The 19043-nt window shown below is 34.0% G+C and overlaps 1 protein-coding gene across 1 annotated transcript; it reads left to right on the top strand.

Moving 5' to 3' along the window:
• Positions 1–2223: 2223 nt before the first annotated feature.
• On the top strand, positions 2224–18164 carry LOC100372604 (neuronal acetylcholine receptor subunit alpha-3-like). The gene is made up of 6 exons (XM_002731662.2): positions 2224–2691; positions 14256–14401; positions 15651–15695; positions 15909–16018; positions 16450–16982; positions 17488–18164. The coding sequence occupies exons 1-6, from the start codon at positions 2628–2630 to the stop codon at positions 18069–18071; spliced, it is 1482 nt and encodes a 493-aa protein (XP_002731708.2). The 5' UTR covers positions 2224–2627; the 3' UTR covers positions 18072–18164.
• The last annotated feature ends 879 nt before the right edge of the window (positions 18165–19043 follow it).

Below are 19043 nucleotides of genomic sequence, written 5' to 3'. Positions count from 1 at the left end.
AATCAGTGATAGTACTTAAATCAGTGATAGCACTCAAATTAGTGATAGTACTTAAAGCAGTGATAGTACTCAAATCAGTGATAGTACTCAAATCAGTGATAGTACTTAAATCAGTGATAGCACTCAAATTAGTGATAGTACTTAAAGCAGTGATAGTACTCAAATCAGTGATAGTACTCAAATCAGTGATAGTACTCAAATCAGTGATAGTACTTAAATCAGTGATAGTACTTCAATCAGTGATAGTACTCAAATCAGTGATAGCACTTAAAGCAGTGATAGCACTCAAATCAGTGATAGTACTTAAAGCAGTAATAGTACTCAAATCAGTGATAGTACTCAAATCAGTGATAGTACTTAAAGCAGTGATAGTACTCAAATCAGTGATAGTACTTAAAGCAGTGATAGTACTCAAATCAGTGATAGTACTTAAATCAGTGATAGTACTCAAATCAGTGATAGCACTCAAATCAGTGATAGTACTCAAATCAGTGATAGCACTCAAATCAGTGATAGTACTTAAAGCAGTAATAGTACTCAAATCAGTGATAGTACTCAAATCAGTGATAGTACTTAAAGCAGTGATAGTACTCAAATCAGTGATAGTACTTAAAGCAGTGATAGTACTCAAATCAGTGATAGTACTTAAATCAGTGATAGCACTCAAATCAGTGATAGTACTCAAATCAGTGATAGCACTCAAATCAGTGATAGTACTTAAAGCAGTAATAGTACTCAAATCAGTGATAGTACTTAAAGCAGTGATAGCACTCAAATCAGTGATAGTACTCAAATCAGTGATAGTACTCAAATCAGTGATAGCACTCAAATCAGTGATAGTACTTAAAGCAGTAATAGTACTCAAATCAGTGATAGTACTCAAATCAGTGATAGTACTTAAAGCAGTGATAGTACTTAAAGCAGTGATAGTACTCAAATCAGTGATAGTACTTAAATCAGTGATAGCACTCAAATCAGTGATAGTACTCTAAGCAGTGATAGCACTCAAATCAGTGATAATACTCAAATCAGTGATAGCACTTAAAGCAGTGATAGTGCTCAAATCAGTGATAGTACTCAAATCAGTGATATTACTCAAATCAGTGATAGTACTTAAAGCAGTGATAATGCTCAAATTAGTGATATTACTCAAATCAGTGATAGTACTCAAATCAGTGATAGCACTCAAATCAGTCATAGTACTCAAATCAGTGATAGTACTTAAAGCAGTGATAGTACTCAAATCAGTGATAGTACTCAAATCAGTGATATTACTTTAAGCAGTGATAGTGCTCAAATTAGTGATATTACTTAAAGCCGTGATAGTACTTAAAGCCGTGATAGTACTCAAATCAGTGATATTACTCAAATCAGTGATATTACTCAAATCAGTGATAGTACTCAAATCAGTGATAGTACTTAAATCAGTGATAGTACTTAAATCAGTGATAGTACTCAAAGCAGTGATATTACTCAATTCAGTGGTAGTACTCAAATCAATGATAGTACTCAATTCAGTGATAGTACTCAAATCAGTGATAGCACTCAAATCAGTGATAGTACTTAAAGCAGTGATAGTACTTAAAGCAGTGATAGTACTCAAAGCATTGATTTTACTCAAATCAGTGATAATACTCAAATCAGTGATAGCACTCAAAACAGTGATAGAATTCAAATCAGTGATAGTACTCAAATCAGTGATAGTACTCAAATCAGTGATAGTACTCAAATCAGTGATAGAACTCAATATTTTCCAAACATTGTGACCAAGACCAGTAGGCAATAAAAAATTGCGTTATTGTAAATTTATAGACATATTTGCAAAATATTGATTTGAAAATGTATTGGGTTCAAAGGATCAACAACATCGCGGACGACCTTGCCCAAAGCACAGTTCACATAATAATGATAATAATCGGCAATATGATTGACACATTCACTACTAAATAAGATGATAATTGCATTGTTATATATTAAATATATTTCCCCAAGTATTTCCACATATTCCAGCTTGGCACGATAATTAAAATCAATCAGTGTTAATACCTATTGTTATCATTATTGGCACTTTAGTAATGAGTTCCTTTTATTTGATGCTCGCGTGAATAATCGCATGTGCAGTTTCTATAAATAATTAGAGCATGCGCATTGAAGTATGTGGTTCTATTGGGACGGGGTTTTAAACATGCATCACGGCTTACATCAGCGTGTGTACCAAGGGAGCGGTGTTTCTATGGCAGTTTACAGAGTCGATACAATAGAACTGTAACGTCGACGTCATCCAATCGTTTATTTACAGCGAAACAAACGTCTTTTGTGGTGATAACCACATACGTTCTTTACTGGGATATTTATGTTTAAATCAAGTCGATGTAGCTCGGTGCATGTCACATACGTTCGGCGATACATGATATACGTGATACACATCTCCGGTTGTCATTGGTAACACTGTCACGGGGAACGTCATTGTTATGGTGATACAACTTAACTATCTAGTGAAATGTACACTACTTGGCATGAAATGGGCAATATTACACTACATGGCAATAACACCGAGATGAAAAAGAGGAATTACGTGACATATTTGGTGCGACAATAGTGTTCACCAATACTTCTGTTTACGCCTAATGAACCGTGTTAATACTATGACTACAATGATATTCTGTGCGTGGGCAATAATTCTAGCATTGGGTAAGTACATTCATGTTGATTGTTTTTATATTGAAAATTTTAAATTCCCAATATAACAGTCATTACAAAGATATTGTCCAATGAATCTGTCAATGTCAATGTTGTAACAACATTACAGTAATCATAATTTTGTTTTATTGCAGTCATGAAAATAACACAAAACACGCTGTGTATGCTCAGTTACCGTGTTTTTGCACTGTTCCACCGTATATTAATACATACATATGAAGACATGACATAAATGGTACATGCAGTTATATGCAATGTTGGTATTTCTATCATGTTGCCTAACTGACAATATGTCACAGTTGAATTCAACACACCATCTGTTAGGGCTATTTACTGTGTGTAATATAAAACAATATCAGACTGAACGATCACGGGAACCATTTATAAAAGCTGGCGGCATTTTTTCTATAAAGCCAATCAAAAATACATAAAATGACATCAAATTTGCATTAGTTCAATTGCCTCGTGATATTTACGACAATTCATATAATGTGATGTGATAACAGTGTACATGTATTGAACACTTATATTATTATATATGCTAACACTGCAATTATAGTGTGTATATGTAATTCAAATTTAATTGCAGCTTAGCCTCATTTTTATTACGGAATAGATAGTGAGAGGTTCAATACATCTATATCACACGGAATCCAAACATGAACAGCGGGACTGTATTTCTTTATGATTCTCCGAAATGCACACATAGTAAATTCTTTATTATAGCATGACGTCACTAAACGTCAACGTAATGCCATTTTTTTTGGACATCGTGGTTTTTAATTCAACAATCTTAGGCGATGATTCTGTCGGATTAAAACCTTTTATCGTTGGTTTCTATGGAGACGATATTTACTCGTATCCCAAAAGTGGCCGTTGTGTCAAATGCTAAATTATGTATCTTGACAGACAGAACATATTTTACCGAATTAAATTATTATTTAAAACCAAGTTTAAAATTAGATTAAAAAGAAACATTGCCTCATTGTGGAATCTACCATAATGTAGTGTTCTTATTCCCTCAAATCGTAGTTTTGAACATATCGTATTCCAATGATGACACTTGTACACTGGTTTGTTTTACTTTAAACGTTGTTATAATGTTTCACAAATATCTGAAGAATATTTACTAAGGTAAACTCATATCATGATAACTAAATGATGCCAAGTATTACCTACACAAATATTGTGATAACATTTTTCGCAACTGACTAATACTGACTAATAGCACAGATTTGGTTTATTGTTTCTAATATCAAGTAACTCCTAATAATGCGACCCGGCACCGAAATAGAAACGAATACAACTTGAAGTGACTGTTGTGCTGGTGTGACAATGTTATAAAAAGCTAAATAAAAATAAATATTTCGTTTCCATGAAACAAATTGTCACGTGAACTATATATTACATAGTTCACACAAAGACATGTAACATATTGCAATATTCAGTGACCATATATTAAATTATTATGTACTTTGAAATGAGTAGCACATTGAATATGCAATCAGAAAGAGAGAGAAATGAACATAGATGTGACGTTTTTGCTACTTTAATAAAACCCATCTGACTTACGTGGATGATAAAGGATTATCTCTCTGCTTAAAAAGACTGTTTATATGATCCGTTGAATAATGGTTCTCGTGTCCGCCCATCATCAGGTTATAACGGGTTAGACACCCACAGCGGATACAAGAGCACATTCTGAGCATTTCTGCTCGGGTCAGCGATGACAGAAAGTCTGGACACAGAACGCATGAGGATACAAAAAGAGATTATTACTCATGAGACAGGAGGTTATATATAATCATAGAGATAAACATATTTACCTCTATGATAAACCTAACATATTTGTAAGTACTTTCATACTCGACATTTCAATACCATTGAACTGTATGTGTATACTGTAGGTGTAAATCATGCGTACAATGTAGATTTCAATACAATTGAACTGTATGTGTATACTGTAGGTGCAAAGCATGCGTACAATGTAGATTTCAATACCATTGAACTGTATGTGTATACTGTAGGTGTAAATCATGCGTACAATGTAGATTTCAATACCATTGAACTGTATGTGTATACTGTAGGTGTAAATCATGCGTACAATGTAGATTTCAATACAATTGAACTGTATGTGTATACTGTAGGTGCAAATCATGCGTACAATGTAGATTTCAATACCATTGAACTGTATGTGTATACTGTAGGTGTAAATCATGCGTACAATGTAGATTTCAATACAATTGAACTGTATGTGTATACTGTAGGTGTAAATCATGCGTACAATGTAGATTTCAATACCATTGAACTGTATGTGTATACTGTAGGTGTAAATCATGCGTACAATGTAGATTTCAATACCATTGAACTGTATGTGTATACTGTAGGTGCAAATCATGCGTACAATGTAGATTTCAATACAATTGAACTGTATGTGTATACTGTAGGTGTAAATCATGCGTACAATGTCGATTTCAATACAATTGAACTGTATGTGTATACTGTAGGTGTAAATCATGCGTACAATGTAGATTTCAATACTATTGAACTGTATGTGTATACTGTAGGTGCAAATCATGCGTACAATGTAGATTTCAATACAATTGAACTGTATGTGTATACTGTAGGTGTAAATCATGCGTACAATGTCGATTTCAATACAATTGAACTGTATGTGTATACTGTAGGTGTAAATCATGCGTACAATGTAGATTTCAATACAATTGAACTGTATGTGTATACTGTAGGTGTAAATCATGCGTACAATGTAGATTTCAATACAATTGAACTGTATGTGTATACTGTAGGTGTAAATCATGCGTACAATGTAGATTTCAATACAATTGAACTGTATGTGTATACTGTAGGTGTAAATCATGCGTACAATGTAGATTTCAATACAATTGAACTGTATGTGTATACTGTAGGTGCAAAGCATGCGTACAATGTAGATTTCAATACCATTGAACTGTATGTGTATACTGTAGGTGTAAATCATGCGTACAATGTAGATTTCAATACCATTGAACTGTATGTGTATACTGTAGGTGTAAATCATGCGTACAATGTAGATTTCAATACAATTGAACTGTATGTGTATACTGTAGGTGCAAATCATGCGTACAATGTAGATTTCAATACCATTGAACTGTATGTGTATACTGTAGGTGTAAATCATGCGTACAATGTAGATTTCAATACAATTGAACTGTATGTGTATACTGTAGGTGTAAATCATGCGTACAATGTAGATTTCAATACCATTGAACTGTATGTGTATACTGTAGGTGTAAATCATGCGTACAATGTAGATTTCAATACCATTGAACTGTATGTGTATACTGTAGGTGCAAATCATGCGTACAATGTAGATTTCAATACAATTGAACTGTATGTGTATACTGTAGGTGTAAATCATGCGTACAATGTCGATTTCAATACAATTGAACTGTATGTGTATACTGTAGGTGTAAATCATGCGTACAATGTAGATTTCAATACTATTGAACTGTATGTGTATACTGTAGGTGCAAATCATGCGTACAATGTAGATTTCAATACAATTGAACTGTATGTGTATACTGTAGGTGTAAATCATGCGTACAATGTCGATTTCAATACAATTGAACTGTATGTGTATACTGTAGGTGTAAATCATGCGTACAATGTAGATTTCAATACAATTGAACTGTATGTGTATACTGTAGGTGTAAATCATGCGTACAATGTAGATTTCAATACAATTGAACTGTATGTGTATACTGTAGGTGTAAATCATGCGTACAATGTAGATTTCAATACAATTGAACTGTATATGTATACTGTAGGTGTAAATCATGCGTACAATGTAGATTTCAATACTATTGAACTGTATGTGTATACTGTAGGTGTAAATCATGCGTACAATGTAGATTTCAATACTATTGAACTGTATGTGTATACTGTAGGTGTAAATCATGCGTACAATGTAGATTTCAATACAATTGAACTGTATGTGTATACTGTAGGTGTAAATCATGCGTACAATGTAGATTTCAATACTATTGAACTGTATGTGTATACTGTAGATGTAAATCATGCGTACAATGTAGATTTCAATACAATTGAACTGTATGTGTATACTGTAGGTGTAAATCATGCGTACAATGTAGATTTCAATACCATTGAACTGTATGTGTATACTTGTAGGTGTAAATCATGCGTACAATGTAGATTTCAATACAATTGAACTGTATGTGTATACTGTAGGTGTAAATCATGCGTACAATGTAGATTTCAATACAATTGAACTGTATGTGTATACTGTAGGTGTAAATCATGCGTACAATGTAGATTTCAATACAATTGAACTGTATGTGTATACTGTAGGTGTAAATCATGCGTACAATGTAGATTTCAATACAATTGAACTGTATGTGTATACTGTAGGTGTAAATCATGCGTACAATGTAGATTTCAATACTATTGAACTGTATGTGTATACTGTAGGTGTAAATCATGCGTACAATGTAGATTTCAATACAATTGAACTGTATGTGTATACTGTAGGTGTAAATCATGCGTACAATGTAGATTTCAATACAATTGAACTGTATGTGTATACTGTAGGTGTAAATCATGCGTACAATGTAGATTTCAATACAATTGAACTGTATGTGTATACTGCAGGTGCAAATCATGCGTACAATGTAGATTTCAATACTATTGAACTGTATGTGTATACTGTAGGTGTAAATCATGCGTACAATGTAGATTTCAATACTATTGAACTGTATGTGTATACTGTAGGTGTAAATCATGCGTACAATGTAGATTTCAATACAATTGAACTGTATGTGTCTACTGTAGGTGTAAATCATGCGTACAATGTAGATTTCATGAGTTCAGATAGTTGAACTCAAAAATGTTCAAACATAAAACTTACGAAATTAAATCGTATATACACACCGTTTCAAAATAACATTTATAGCGATGTGATGTATATTTTAGAAATATGTTATGTTTCCTAAATCATCCGGCGCTATTCTATACAGCTGAACTGTAATTTTCCGATTCCTACGCGACAGAATTGAATTTCTACTGTTGCTGAATCAGTTGCTATCATAATCCAAATAGAAATAATGTATTAGATTCCATCCAAGTATATGTACATTCAGCTTCTCCCAAATTGTTAAATTTAAAATCCATTTAAAATTCACAGCTGTGACTGTGACAAAGGGTGTGTGCAAGTATTTAACGTGCATGTTGTGGCATGTATGATGGCTATTGTTTTGGTTTTGTTTATAGAATAGTAAATCGAATATTGAGTTTTTAATTCTATTAATGTTTGCCGTAAATAATACTATTAATTAAATATAGCTTGTGTCACTCGGGAATGTGTTTTGAATAAATAAACACACACATGCCTTCAATATATTAAAGCATTTGACAGAGTCATAATGTTGTATATGTTCACAAATATAAAAATTAACTTGTCTGTATGTCATGAGGGCCATATCTTGCTTCCAAACACTTCCTTGCTGTACGACACGGGGTTTATAACTTCCATACATTACTTCGTAGTACATTCCGAAGAGGAATCATGTTTTCGTCAAAACTAATGGCTTGTAAAGAATGACTTGTCTTAACATTAAAACAGATTTGTGTAGATCTACTGAAACTTGACTATAACTCAAAATGATATATGGTGGGTACGACAGGTGGAGGAGAATGTGCTTACTCTAATACATAGAATCACTCTAACACATATATTTTATTATTTACTGTATGCGTGAAATTTAATGACGGATTTGAATATTGTTTGTATATGTTGTTAATTCCACTTTCTTTGAGAAAAATATAAATTTTGAAAGACTGGATGACGTATTGTTTGATTGAAAGAAATTAATTTGTCACTCGATGGGACGGATTGACAGTAATTAGGCAAATATTTCAGTTGTTAACGAAACCTTTGATCTACGGTACATTATATTGAAAAAAAATGATTTGCTATAATTCGCGAAGTCAAGGCTAATAACGTTATATCGGATTACATTGAAAGTATTCCTGATATGTTCAAATTATTTATAGTATCATTCGTTCAGAAACAATATCCATTGACATACTATGATATATATCATTGCCACGTATTTACCATAACCACATCTAAAGCTTATATGTAGTGACTGTATTGGTGACGGGAAGTGTAATCATTCTAAGTCAAAGTCGACATTCGCTAATGGCTATTGTAGAACAATACCATCACTCATTGCTATTCCGAGTTAATGGAACGTGACGTTACTGTCACACGTAGTAAGTTGTAACTCATTCACTCTGAGTACTGCAAATATAGGTATGAGTTCTCACCGAAAAACATGTACAATATTTGTAATCGATACTTTTTTTGCAGCATATCAATATTTATGTAAGGGATTGGTCAATTACTTCAGCCTAGGGGGGTCGGCAGATTCCATTTTGCCAGCTGTAAATCTCAGTTGACCCACCCCCTATCAAAGAAAAAAAAGTAAGTGACCCCCCCCCCCAACATTATATTTTAAAACATGCTGACCCCCCTAAAAAACAAAGAAACATTAACAGTTTTGGCTCTGACATGATTACAAAATGTATTATATGTGCATTGAAAATATCATGGTTTGCCATAATTTTTAGTGTTTGCATTCAATAGACCTTAGGAGGGGAGGGGAAGCATAAAGCCAAAAAATGACTACAGAAAAGGCTGCAGGAAGTAGGGAAATCTATGCTGCTACAGATAGTAAATAAAAGCAAAGCTGTGGAGTACTCACTCGATAAACTCCCTTATAAGATAGGAAAAGAGGATTTGAATCTAGGCGGTTTGAACTCTTTGAAAAATAAGTTGGATTTAAAATATCTTTCATATCTTATAGACCAGGAAAACTTTACACCCGAAGCACAGTCTATGCTTATGAAAACAAAGGTAACTTTGATTTTTGCTTAAATTTGTGTTGGATTTTGGTATTTTACAAAGCAAAATATGCATATTTAAAAGTTAAAAAAACAAAAAAATTATTTATTTATTTGTTCATTATTTATTTTAATTTATATATCAGCATTTTCACAAATTTAACTTTTTTGATTTGCTAAACAAAAAAATGTCACTGCTCTTTGTACTAATTGCTGTGTTGTCTTTCCGTCTTCTGTTATAATTGGATAAATCCAGTGAATATCTTATACAATGGTGACTTCAGACTTTAAATAAAATAATCTGATATCAGCAGCACATGGACTTGGGATGTGTTTAATTGGGTTGTATAATTGTATATATTGTATAATTGGGTTCTAGCCGCATTGCATAATCTGTTAGTTATTTGGCAACTTTAACCTCAAAATATTTAGCCTATAACATTTTTTGCATCAACAAATTTATAGGCAATATAGGTAATAGTTATTATTAAGAACACATGATTTGTACGATTAACTTTTTTATCTTTTGTTCTGAAATAAAATTGTTAAAAATATATGCATGAGCGCGTGTGTGAATTCTGGAAAACAAACATGGTGACCCCCTATTCATGATATCAAAAACAGGGTGACCCCCCCTATTCGCACATTCAAAAACAGGGTACCCCCCTACTGATCCACCGACCCCCCCCCCCCCAGGCCGAAGTAACTGACCAATCCCTAAACGTGTAGGTTGAACTTAAGCCTACTATCAAAGCGAGGCTCTATGTATCGGTCTAACAATCGGTTTGAACTATGAAGCAATAAGACTTACTGATATTACAATGACATAAAATAATTTAAAAGGACTATAATACAATAATATAAAAGACCAAGAAACAAGCACTTATTATAACTGCCTACGAAGTTGACGCTACTGTGACAAATACAATATGGAGTGACGTATAGTAGCATGACATGCATTATCTATATAAATACAACTGAGTCAGTACAAATGTTTTATTAACCTCAAAGTACGATGTACAAAATAGGCCGTCAGGACAGATACGAAAGTAATTGTCATGAACAACACTATCGTGTTTCAATTTTGTCCATTCCGATCTTTTCAATTCATCGAAATAATTGAATTCCTGCCAATTGTGAAATATGTGACGCCGATATCATTTCAATAACTACTGCCTTGTATCCTCTCAAACTGTTATTGATAGACACTATTTGGCCCATACAACACTAACACGGCCACATGACAAGGTAACATAGAATATAATGCTCCCAAATGTGTTTTTTACGACAAAGAACAACAAATTTGAAAGCCTACAGTCCTATATTGTTTTATATTGTTGACATTCACATTGAATTAATACCAGCAGAATACGTTAAGTTAAACATATAGAGTAATGAATTGTTGTCGTATTTATATACACTCATAATTTATATGCAAACATAGCGTTATGATTATAGAATACATCACGTGATGCATGATATATTCGATAATTACGTGTCATCCCAAGACGCTTCCTTATTTTATTAATGAACTGCATGACGGGTAAAGTTTTGTGAGGACATCCAATATGGCGACAGTTATTTATTTAAAACAACGTTTATTTCATTAAAACGTAATAGTTGAAACAGATTAACAAAGCAATTGTGTTTCAAACTTCATAATGTTTTTCATATGATATGAATGTGTGTTGATGGGAAATAAGAACGAGTTAGTGAATTCATTGTACATGTGTACAAACATATGAGAGTATGTATGGATCTGTTATACCAAATCGTAATCTAATGAATACATTGCATTTGATTGGTGATAAAATTACGAAGTTGGTCGTTTTCAACCACGGTATCTGTAATTTCCTTATGTACGTATTACGTCTGTTTGTCTCTCACAGCAGACAGCTTCAAGTTAGTGGGTAAATAACACGCAAGTACGTAGATATATTATGTGTGAAAGTACATGCAATGTTCATGTACATCTGATAATTTATCTTCCCCAATCTTGTTCAAAACTTCCACAGTTTTTTACCTTTACAAAACTCATCAATGCTACTTTATTTAAGTTTCGGGACACTGTTTATTATCACCTGTTTTAAGTTATTTATAAGTTAGCTGTGACGCATTGAATAATGCATACCCCTTGTTCGATATTTAAATGAATACTATAAATAAACACAACTGATGTAATGCAGACCGATTAGTACAAGAAGAAATATGATCTCGCGTTTAATTAATCGGTGATAAATGAGACTGATATATGATAGCATAATGTTTCTAAGCCAAGCTTTGTGTAATGAGTCATTACATCGTAGTCACACAAACCTTACGTACTTATTGCTACACAATGACGATACAGCTCGTGGCAATGGCTTGTATATTTCTGAGTCGTAAATGACAGAGATAATCTGTCTAATCGAGGAAGATAGTCACACAGGACCGGACTTCAATATATGATTACCAAGGTGCACATGCTTTGATTTATATATATAGCAGGATTAGTTGGTTCGAATCACGATAAATAAACAGTTTATATAGTTTCTGTAGTGCACCAACATGATTAAACAAATCTAACAATATCATCTACGGCACCAGGATGTGTGGTTATGGCCTGTTTGTTTGTTTGTTGTATATTACACACTCATTCAATTGAGTACAATTTAACTTTTATGAATTCAAAACTATGTGCACACGTATCCATAAAATTGGTAAATTATTTAAAGAAACAATTACGCCAGTCTATAAGCCGTGACGAAACCCATCAATATATAGTATATAAGGTAATTGCAGTTATCTGAATGCATACATCTACACAGTATGATGTATTCTGTATACTAAGTCAGACGACTAACCGCGATTATTCCGATACGTATTCCCACGTGTCCAAGGAGTGTTAGAACCATGTAAGTCATTATACTACAAATTTAAATTAAAATTGATGTATTATCGGCCATTTACGATGGTCTTCTGCTTCAGTAAATAGTGTAATGAATTCCAATGAAGGCATTGCTTTGTGGTAAACTAAGACAAGAAAGAGAAAAACATCGGTTTTTCGTGTTTTTTTGTTTAACCTTTCATAAAATTAGATGCAAATCTAAACCTGGTCCAAATATTTTTTATGCCGAAATGCTATTCAAGCAGCTACTCTGCTGTGTGTCATATCAGATGGACATAAAGTGCATTTTTTTAAATATACAGTAGAAATAACATAACCTAATGTAAATCATTAAACACATATCACATACAACAAAAACAGACAATGTATTACAAAACATTATCACATCAGTGAACGAATGATACATGAAACCCACGGTGTACACAAACAAGAAGTGACACCAGGTGTTTCGAAATGTATGAACACATACTGCTATATGATTCGGAGACATGGTCGACTTAATGAATGAAACAATCTCATTTACCTGAAATTAAATCTAGTGGCGGCAGTAAATATGTTACAGTTTCTGTCAATAGTTTATCAAATATGTAATTTAGTTATTGAATAATTTAGTAAATGAAATGTTAAATCAATGGGGACACAATTACAATGACTTTGTATTATTCACGGTACGCTGGCAATACTGTCAGATTTTATCACAGCCCCGGGTTTTAGTCATTTTCAATAGTATGGAAGTTTGTCTTTCATATGACTATCTAGTACGTTCACTTGTGTTTCTAGGCTTTCAAAAACTACTAGTATATTGTGAGTAACAGTTTTGCATGTCACTGCACTCTTCTAAGATACAGGAAAAATATGAATGTTTGTTCAATATTGTGAATCAAGGCATATTATTTCCGATTTTTATTATTTTGAAACAGTTTTTTGTTTTGTTTTGTTTTGTTTTGTTTTTACTTTAAGAGGCATGTACATTGTACACAAATGTTACCGTGAATGACTTTCATTAAATTAGGATACTTTTCTACTCAATATGAATTGTATCAACTCAAAACGCAGTGTGTTGAAATGACGTATTTGACTCAAGATTGTACAGTAATTGTAATCATAAGATTCAAAATGAAATATTAGAATTGTTAAAGCGCGGTAGTCGTCGCGCTGCGCATGTGCGAGATATATGGGTCTCATATAAACAAAGATGGTGACTTTGACTGTTGCGCAGATCAACGAGTACGAACTGACACGTTTCCAAGCTTTAATTAGGTAATTTTCATGTAATTGGAAGGTATTGAAGGAGTCACTGTCGGTAATCAGTGCAAGTCGCGCCCAGGTCAAACCTCATACTTGTGATTTCCATTTGAAGAACGCATTGGGTTGTGGAAAAATCAATGTTTGTCGACACAAATGTCGCACATGCGCAGCGCGACGACTACCGCGCTTTAACATCCGGGTATCTGCAAGTAGTCTAAATATCACCCCATTACCTGAATTATCTGACGGTGACTTCCATAGTGATGTATGTCAATAGACGCCCTGTAAGGGGAAAGTGGGACAACTTAGGTGGATAGTCTGCTCTAAGTTAATTTAGTGTTTTTTCGCTTTCGTTTTTCTGGTGGAGAAAAATCTGATTTTACATAAATGCATACAAGTGCAACCATTCGTCACACATTGACCTACTATGAAAATTGAAAATTATTTTATAAATATTTAGTCAATATATTGTTATCAATACTTTATTATTGATTTGTAGTTCCCATGGTAACATCGTCGAATTTGGGTGCTAACTTGGTAAATGAGTTACTGGAAAACTACCCGTCGTTCCTCCGCCCTGTCAAGAATGATTCAGTGGTAACCATAGTGAAACACCGGATGACACCAATACAGATTATCGATGTGGTAAGATTTATTTAAAATTCTTACTTTTTCTTACATTATTCTTAAGATGGATAGTGTACAGTCCTCATATAATCTTGACGAATTGTTGTTCTATTCAGAGGTCTTTATAATCGCTTTACCATATAATGACTTGAAAGTCAGAAGGGGTGTGAAATAGTCAATCGTGTGATCGATTGTGATGATTTCTACTAAGAAAAAAAGAACAATGACGTGTTACGTCATTAATCATTTGGCAGAGACACATGAGGATCATATTGAACAGATAATAAACCCTGCTTGATGACATTGGTATTAAAATCACCAAAAATATACATTTTATCTTCTTAAAAACCTTTCATTATTGCACATGACGTGGCAGGGGCCTATATAAACCATACAAGAGAAGAGAGGTTTAGACTTCTAACCAGAAAGATGTGTGATAGTCACTTGCATATACGTAATAACTGTGGGACAAACACAGACTAATACAATGTCATTGTAATTAAAAATACATTTATTTGCGTATACTTTGAATTGACCAAATACGTCATTTTTCTACAGTTATTCAGTCAGTTATTTCTCATGATATACATAAGCATAATAACCTAGACGGGATATGTCAACTTGTTAATAAAATACTTTGCTAATGTATTTACTAGGTAGACATACATACTGAAAGTCGCCCAATAGCGAGACGATTACTAATATGAACATTCGAAACATGAAGCTTAGTTCAGCTGACGATTATTTGGAAATACACATTTAGTTGTTCAGGAAACAATCGGAGTTCATTATGAATATCCGATCTAGGTTATATAGTCGTCACCATCTAAACCAAATTACTGACAATTGCACGTTTGTCTAGTTATTTGATTGTAATTTCAAGTGGTACGATATAATGTATCCGTACATAATGGCGACTGTTGTACGACTAATAATACCTGGGAAAAGAAGTATATTTAATTTTGGATATTAAATCGATATGCAGTTATATATATCTCATTTCAGGTTTATTGCGTAATATAATTATATTGTTCATAATGTCACATAGTACATTTCACGCATTTGTTATTTATTATCTTAACCACCGTCTGGGGACGACGGTGTCTAGAACTACTGGGTTAATTTTATATTATTATATAATTGTCTATTATTTAACTATTCAATCATATTACATAAAAATATACTCTAAAAGAAAATAAATTAAATATTCTTAGCATCACTCATTCAAATATTTTGCGTTTTAATAATCAGTGAATATTTCTTCCAGGAGGAGCAAAACCAAGTTATTATTTTAAAAGCATGGCTTGGTCAGGTATGTTATGTTTGTTTATGTCAATACGACATATGTATGCACACGTTACCTGGTTTCTATACATATGTTATGTTTACATATAGAAAACCGAATCTCAACAACAAACATTTCTCTGTTGGTGCAGAAAATAAATTAATAATTCGTCGTATTAGTATCCAGCCGCACTCCATACAAAGGAGATCTTCACTGGCGGGTGTACTGTGTTTATTTCAGGTATGGCATGACGAATACTTAGTTTGGAATGAATCTGAATACGGCGGGGTGGATGAAATACAACTACCAATAACACGTATATGGCAACCCGATATAACGCTACACGGCAGGTAAGCTGCAGGTGACACGTCCATTGTTGTTATACACATATCCACATACGTCGGTCATCGGACTAACCTGTCTATATTTTGCAAGTCCAAGACTGGCGTTTGCAAAGAATGACGTCACTCATCATTCAGTAGGGTTTATGAATCACGGTTTGATTCGGATACACATGCAACTAAAGTGTTGTTTTGTTCAGACTGTATCAAAAACACATCGACGAAGTGACACAGTAGATTGTGTCAAGGAGCGTCATCACAAACAGTTTATTTGGGCCCCGCTGTAGCAATTACTAGTAATCCCATGATGCCGCGTTACATTCCCAATTGCCACACACATAAATTATTCATTTGTCGTTGAGCAGTTCAAATTAAACAGTTCTCGAAATATCGAAATTTATTTTTTATCGCAGTTTAAACTTGTTTTCAATTTATTCCAGTGTACATGAAGAATTCATCAGACACTACGACACTGACGCTCGCGTGACGTCAGATGGTCAAGTGACAGCATTACAGCCATTTGTATTTAGAAGTAGTTGTTCCATTGATGCTACTTACTTTCCATTTGACCATCAGAGATGTTATTTTAAATTCGGTTCCTGGGTCTATCCGATTCATTTAATTGACCTAATCAAAGATGGACGAAGTAACTTAGATACATTCATCGATAATGGTGAATGGAATGTAATTGAAATGCCAGTGCAAAGAAACGTTATCAAGTTCCCCTGCTGTCCCGAAAAGTTCCCTGACGTCACATACATAATCCACCTAAAGCGGCGCTCTTTATTTTATGTATTCAACATTATATTCCCGGCATTCCTTGTGTCTGTACTGGTAGTCATCGGGTTCTACTTGCCGTCGGATTCGGGAGAACGAATAACACTGTGTGTTTCTAGTATGTTGTCACTCATGGTGTTCCTATCCACTGTCTCAGAGTATATGCCACCAAACTCAGAAAATACGCCGCACATTCGTAAGTATTCGCTAACGCTGTTTTGTTTGTTTGTATATTTTTGGTTGAATGCCACTGACCGTAGTTGATTTACGTTACTAGTCACGTATCCTTACACACACTAAAAACATGTAAGCCACGGCTATGGAATATATGAACTTCAAGTACCTGGGAGTGAGATTTTAGGGTGCCTGATGCTATAGTACAAATGAAAACAGGGATGATTAAAGCGGGAGGGTCGTGACCTGCGCACGCGCGGGAATTGAGTCCCAAGCGACGATAAAAACACACGCTAAAAACGCAAAGGCTCATGGGTAGACGCTTGTTTGTAAACAATGAAACGCTATGGCTACCAGACGCATGCGCAGGTGACAACTCCCTCACTTTAAACTTGTGCTGTCAACACGTAGTCACATTCAGTTTGTCCACTCCATTACAATCAGTTTCTACACACAGTGTTCTATAAATGGATATTGATTCAGTGATCATACATAATTCTAATAAATTTTATTTCGTTTTTCACCAGAACGTTACTTGTTTATCACCATTGGGTTGGTGGCGATGTCATGCGCCACAACTGCTATGACCTTGAATATTCATTTCCACGGACCAAATTGTGATCGACCATCACGCTGGCTCCGAATTCTTGTGTTTGATTTTCTTGCATGTGTACTGTGCACACGCGTACGATTTAGAAAAGACGGTGACACAGTATCGAGTGGCGTACGTGGTGGATGTTGTCAACACAGAACAAGGAGTGGAGGCCATCGGGCTGATATCCCCAAATCAGATAGTCTGAGAATTTACAACAACTTTGTTCAAAATGAGTCCTTGAATATCATTCACAGAAACTCAAACAAGGTGAACAAAGATCAAATTTTGAAAGATGCGTATTTTTATGAAAATTCGTCAATATGTGAGAACACTAAAGCCACGGAGATCGAGTTGCTGAGTAGCGATCGGTTACAAGAATGGAAAGAGATAGCACGAATTTTAGATCGTTTATTTTTATTGGTGTATGCGATTGCCGTGTTATCACTGACATCTGGTGTGCTAGCGTTTCTAATTGCGAACGATGGTCGAGAATTCAACGAGCAAAGCGGCTTTTGAGGTCCGTTGGCATAAAGAAGAGATATCGCAGAAGCACAAAATCACAAATAGCAGGAGCTAGAACAACTATATGTTGCAACAAACTATGGGAGTCTGCTTATGTTTTATAAAGCGTTGTGTGATGTCTATTTGAACATTGAAATTGATCATTCACAATGTTTTGTTTTTCAAACCATTTTTCACCACTTTGAAATATTTCTCACCTTACTTCGACTTGTTTCACCAGCTTATACATTGCACACACATGGACAAATGCTTACAGCATAACTTATAATCTTTTAATGCACATACATTTTTTAATACACATATCAATCATTTTCGAGCACACACGTCGTTTTAAAACACACACACACCATTCTGAAAACAATTGTTTTCTTTGCCTTCTTGGTGAAGTGTACAAGACATTAATAATGCTGCTCATCTTCAAAGTAATTGCCATCAATGTTCACAGGATGTTTCATTAACAGAAATAGCCTTACGCTATTAGTTTATTTCTATCATTCCGATTTGCTCTATTGTCATTATTAATTTTTTCTGCCCAATATTTTTTGAAAGATTCCTTTACGTTTTCATAAATGTTTCATTATTGTGAAGCAGTAACGTTGTTTGTGATTAATATTTGTTAATGTTGATTGTTGAGTACAATTTGTTTATTAACTCTCGGGTTACTTTAAAGGCTTAATTCAGTAATGTGTTAATAGCAAGATTGTAAAATTTTATAACTTGTTTTGAACGAAAACCCAGGAATGGTGACAGTTTTATCTTTGTATTTGTATTTGTTATTTCCACACAGATCTTTGAATATGTTATACATGTTGCCGGTAATGTTATTTTGTTGTATTTTTTTATATGCAGGCCGTCATGCCAAGCACTGATGTAATACCTTGTTGATAATGGGTAGCGGTTAGCGATACACAAGTCACATTCTTCCCATTACCTCAGATCAGCCTTATGGTCTTGTACAGGGTGATG

Source organism: Saccoglossus kowalevskii, chromosome 13 (genome assembly GCF_978046115.1).
Source record: "Saccoglossus kowalevskii chromosome 13, keSacKowa6.1, whole genome shotgun sequence".
Taxonomy (NCBI): Eukaryota; Metazoa; Hemichordata; class Enteropneusta; family Harrimaniidae; genus Saccoglossus; species Saccoglossus kowalevskii.
Note: the sequence above shows the minus strand (reverse complement) of the source record. Positions and strands in the feature narration are given on the sequence as shown.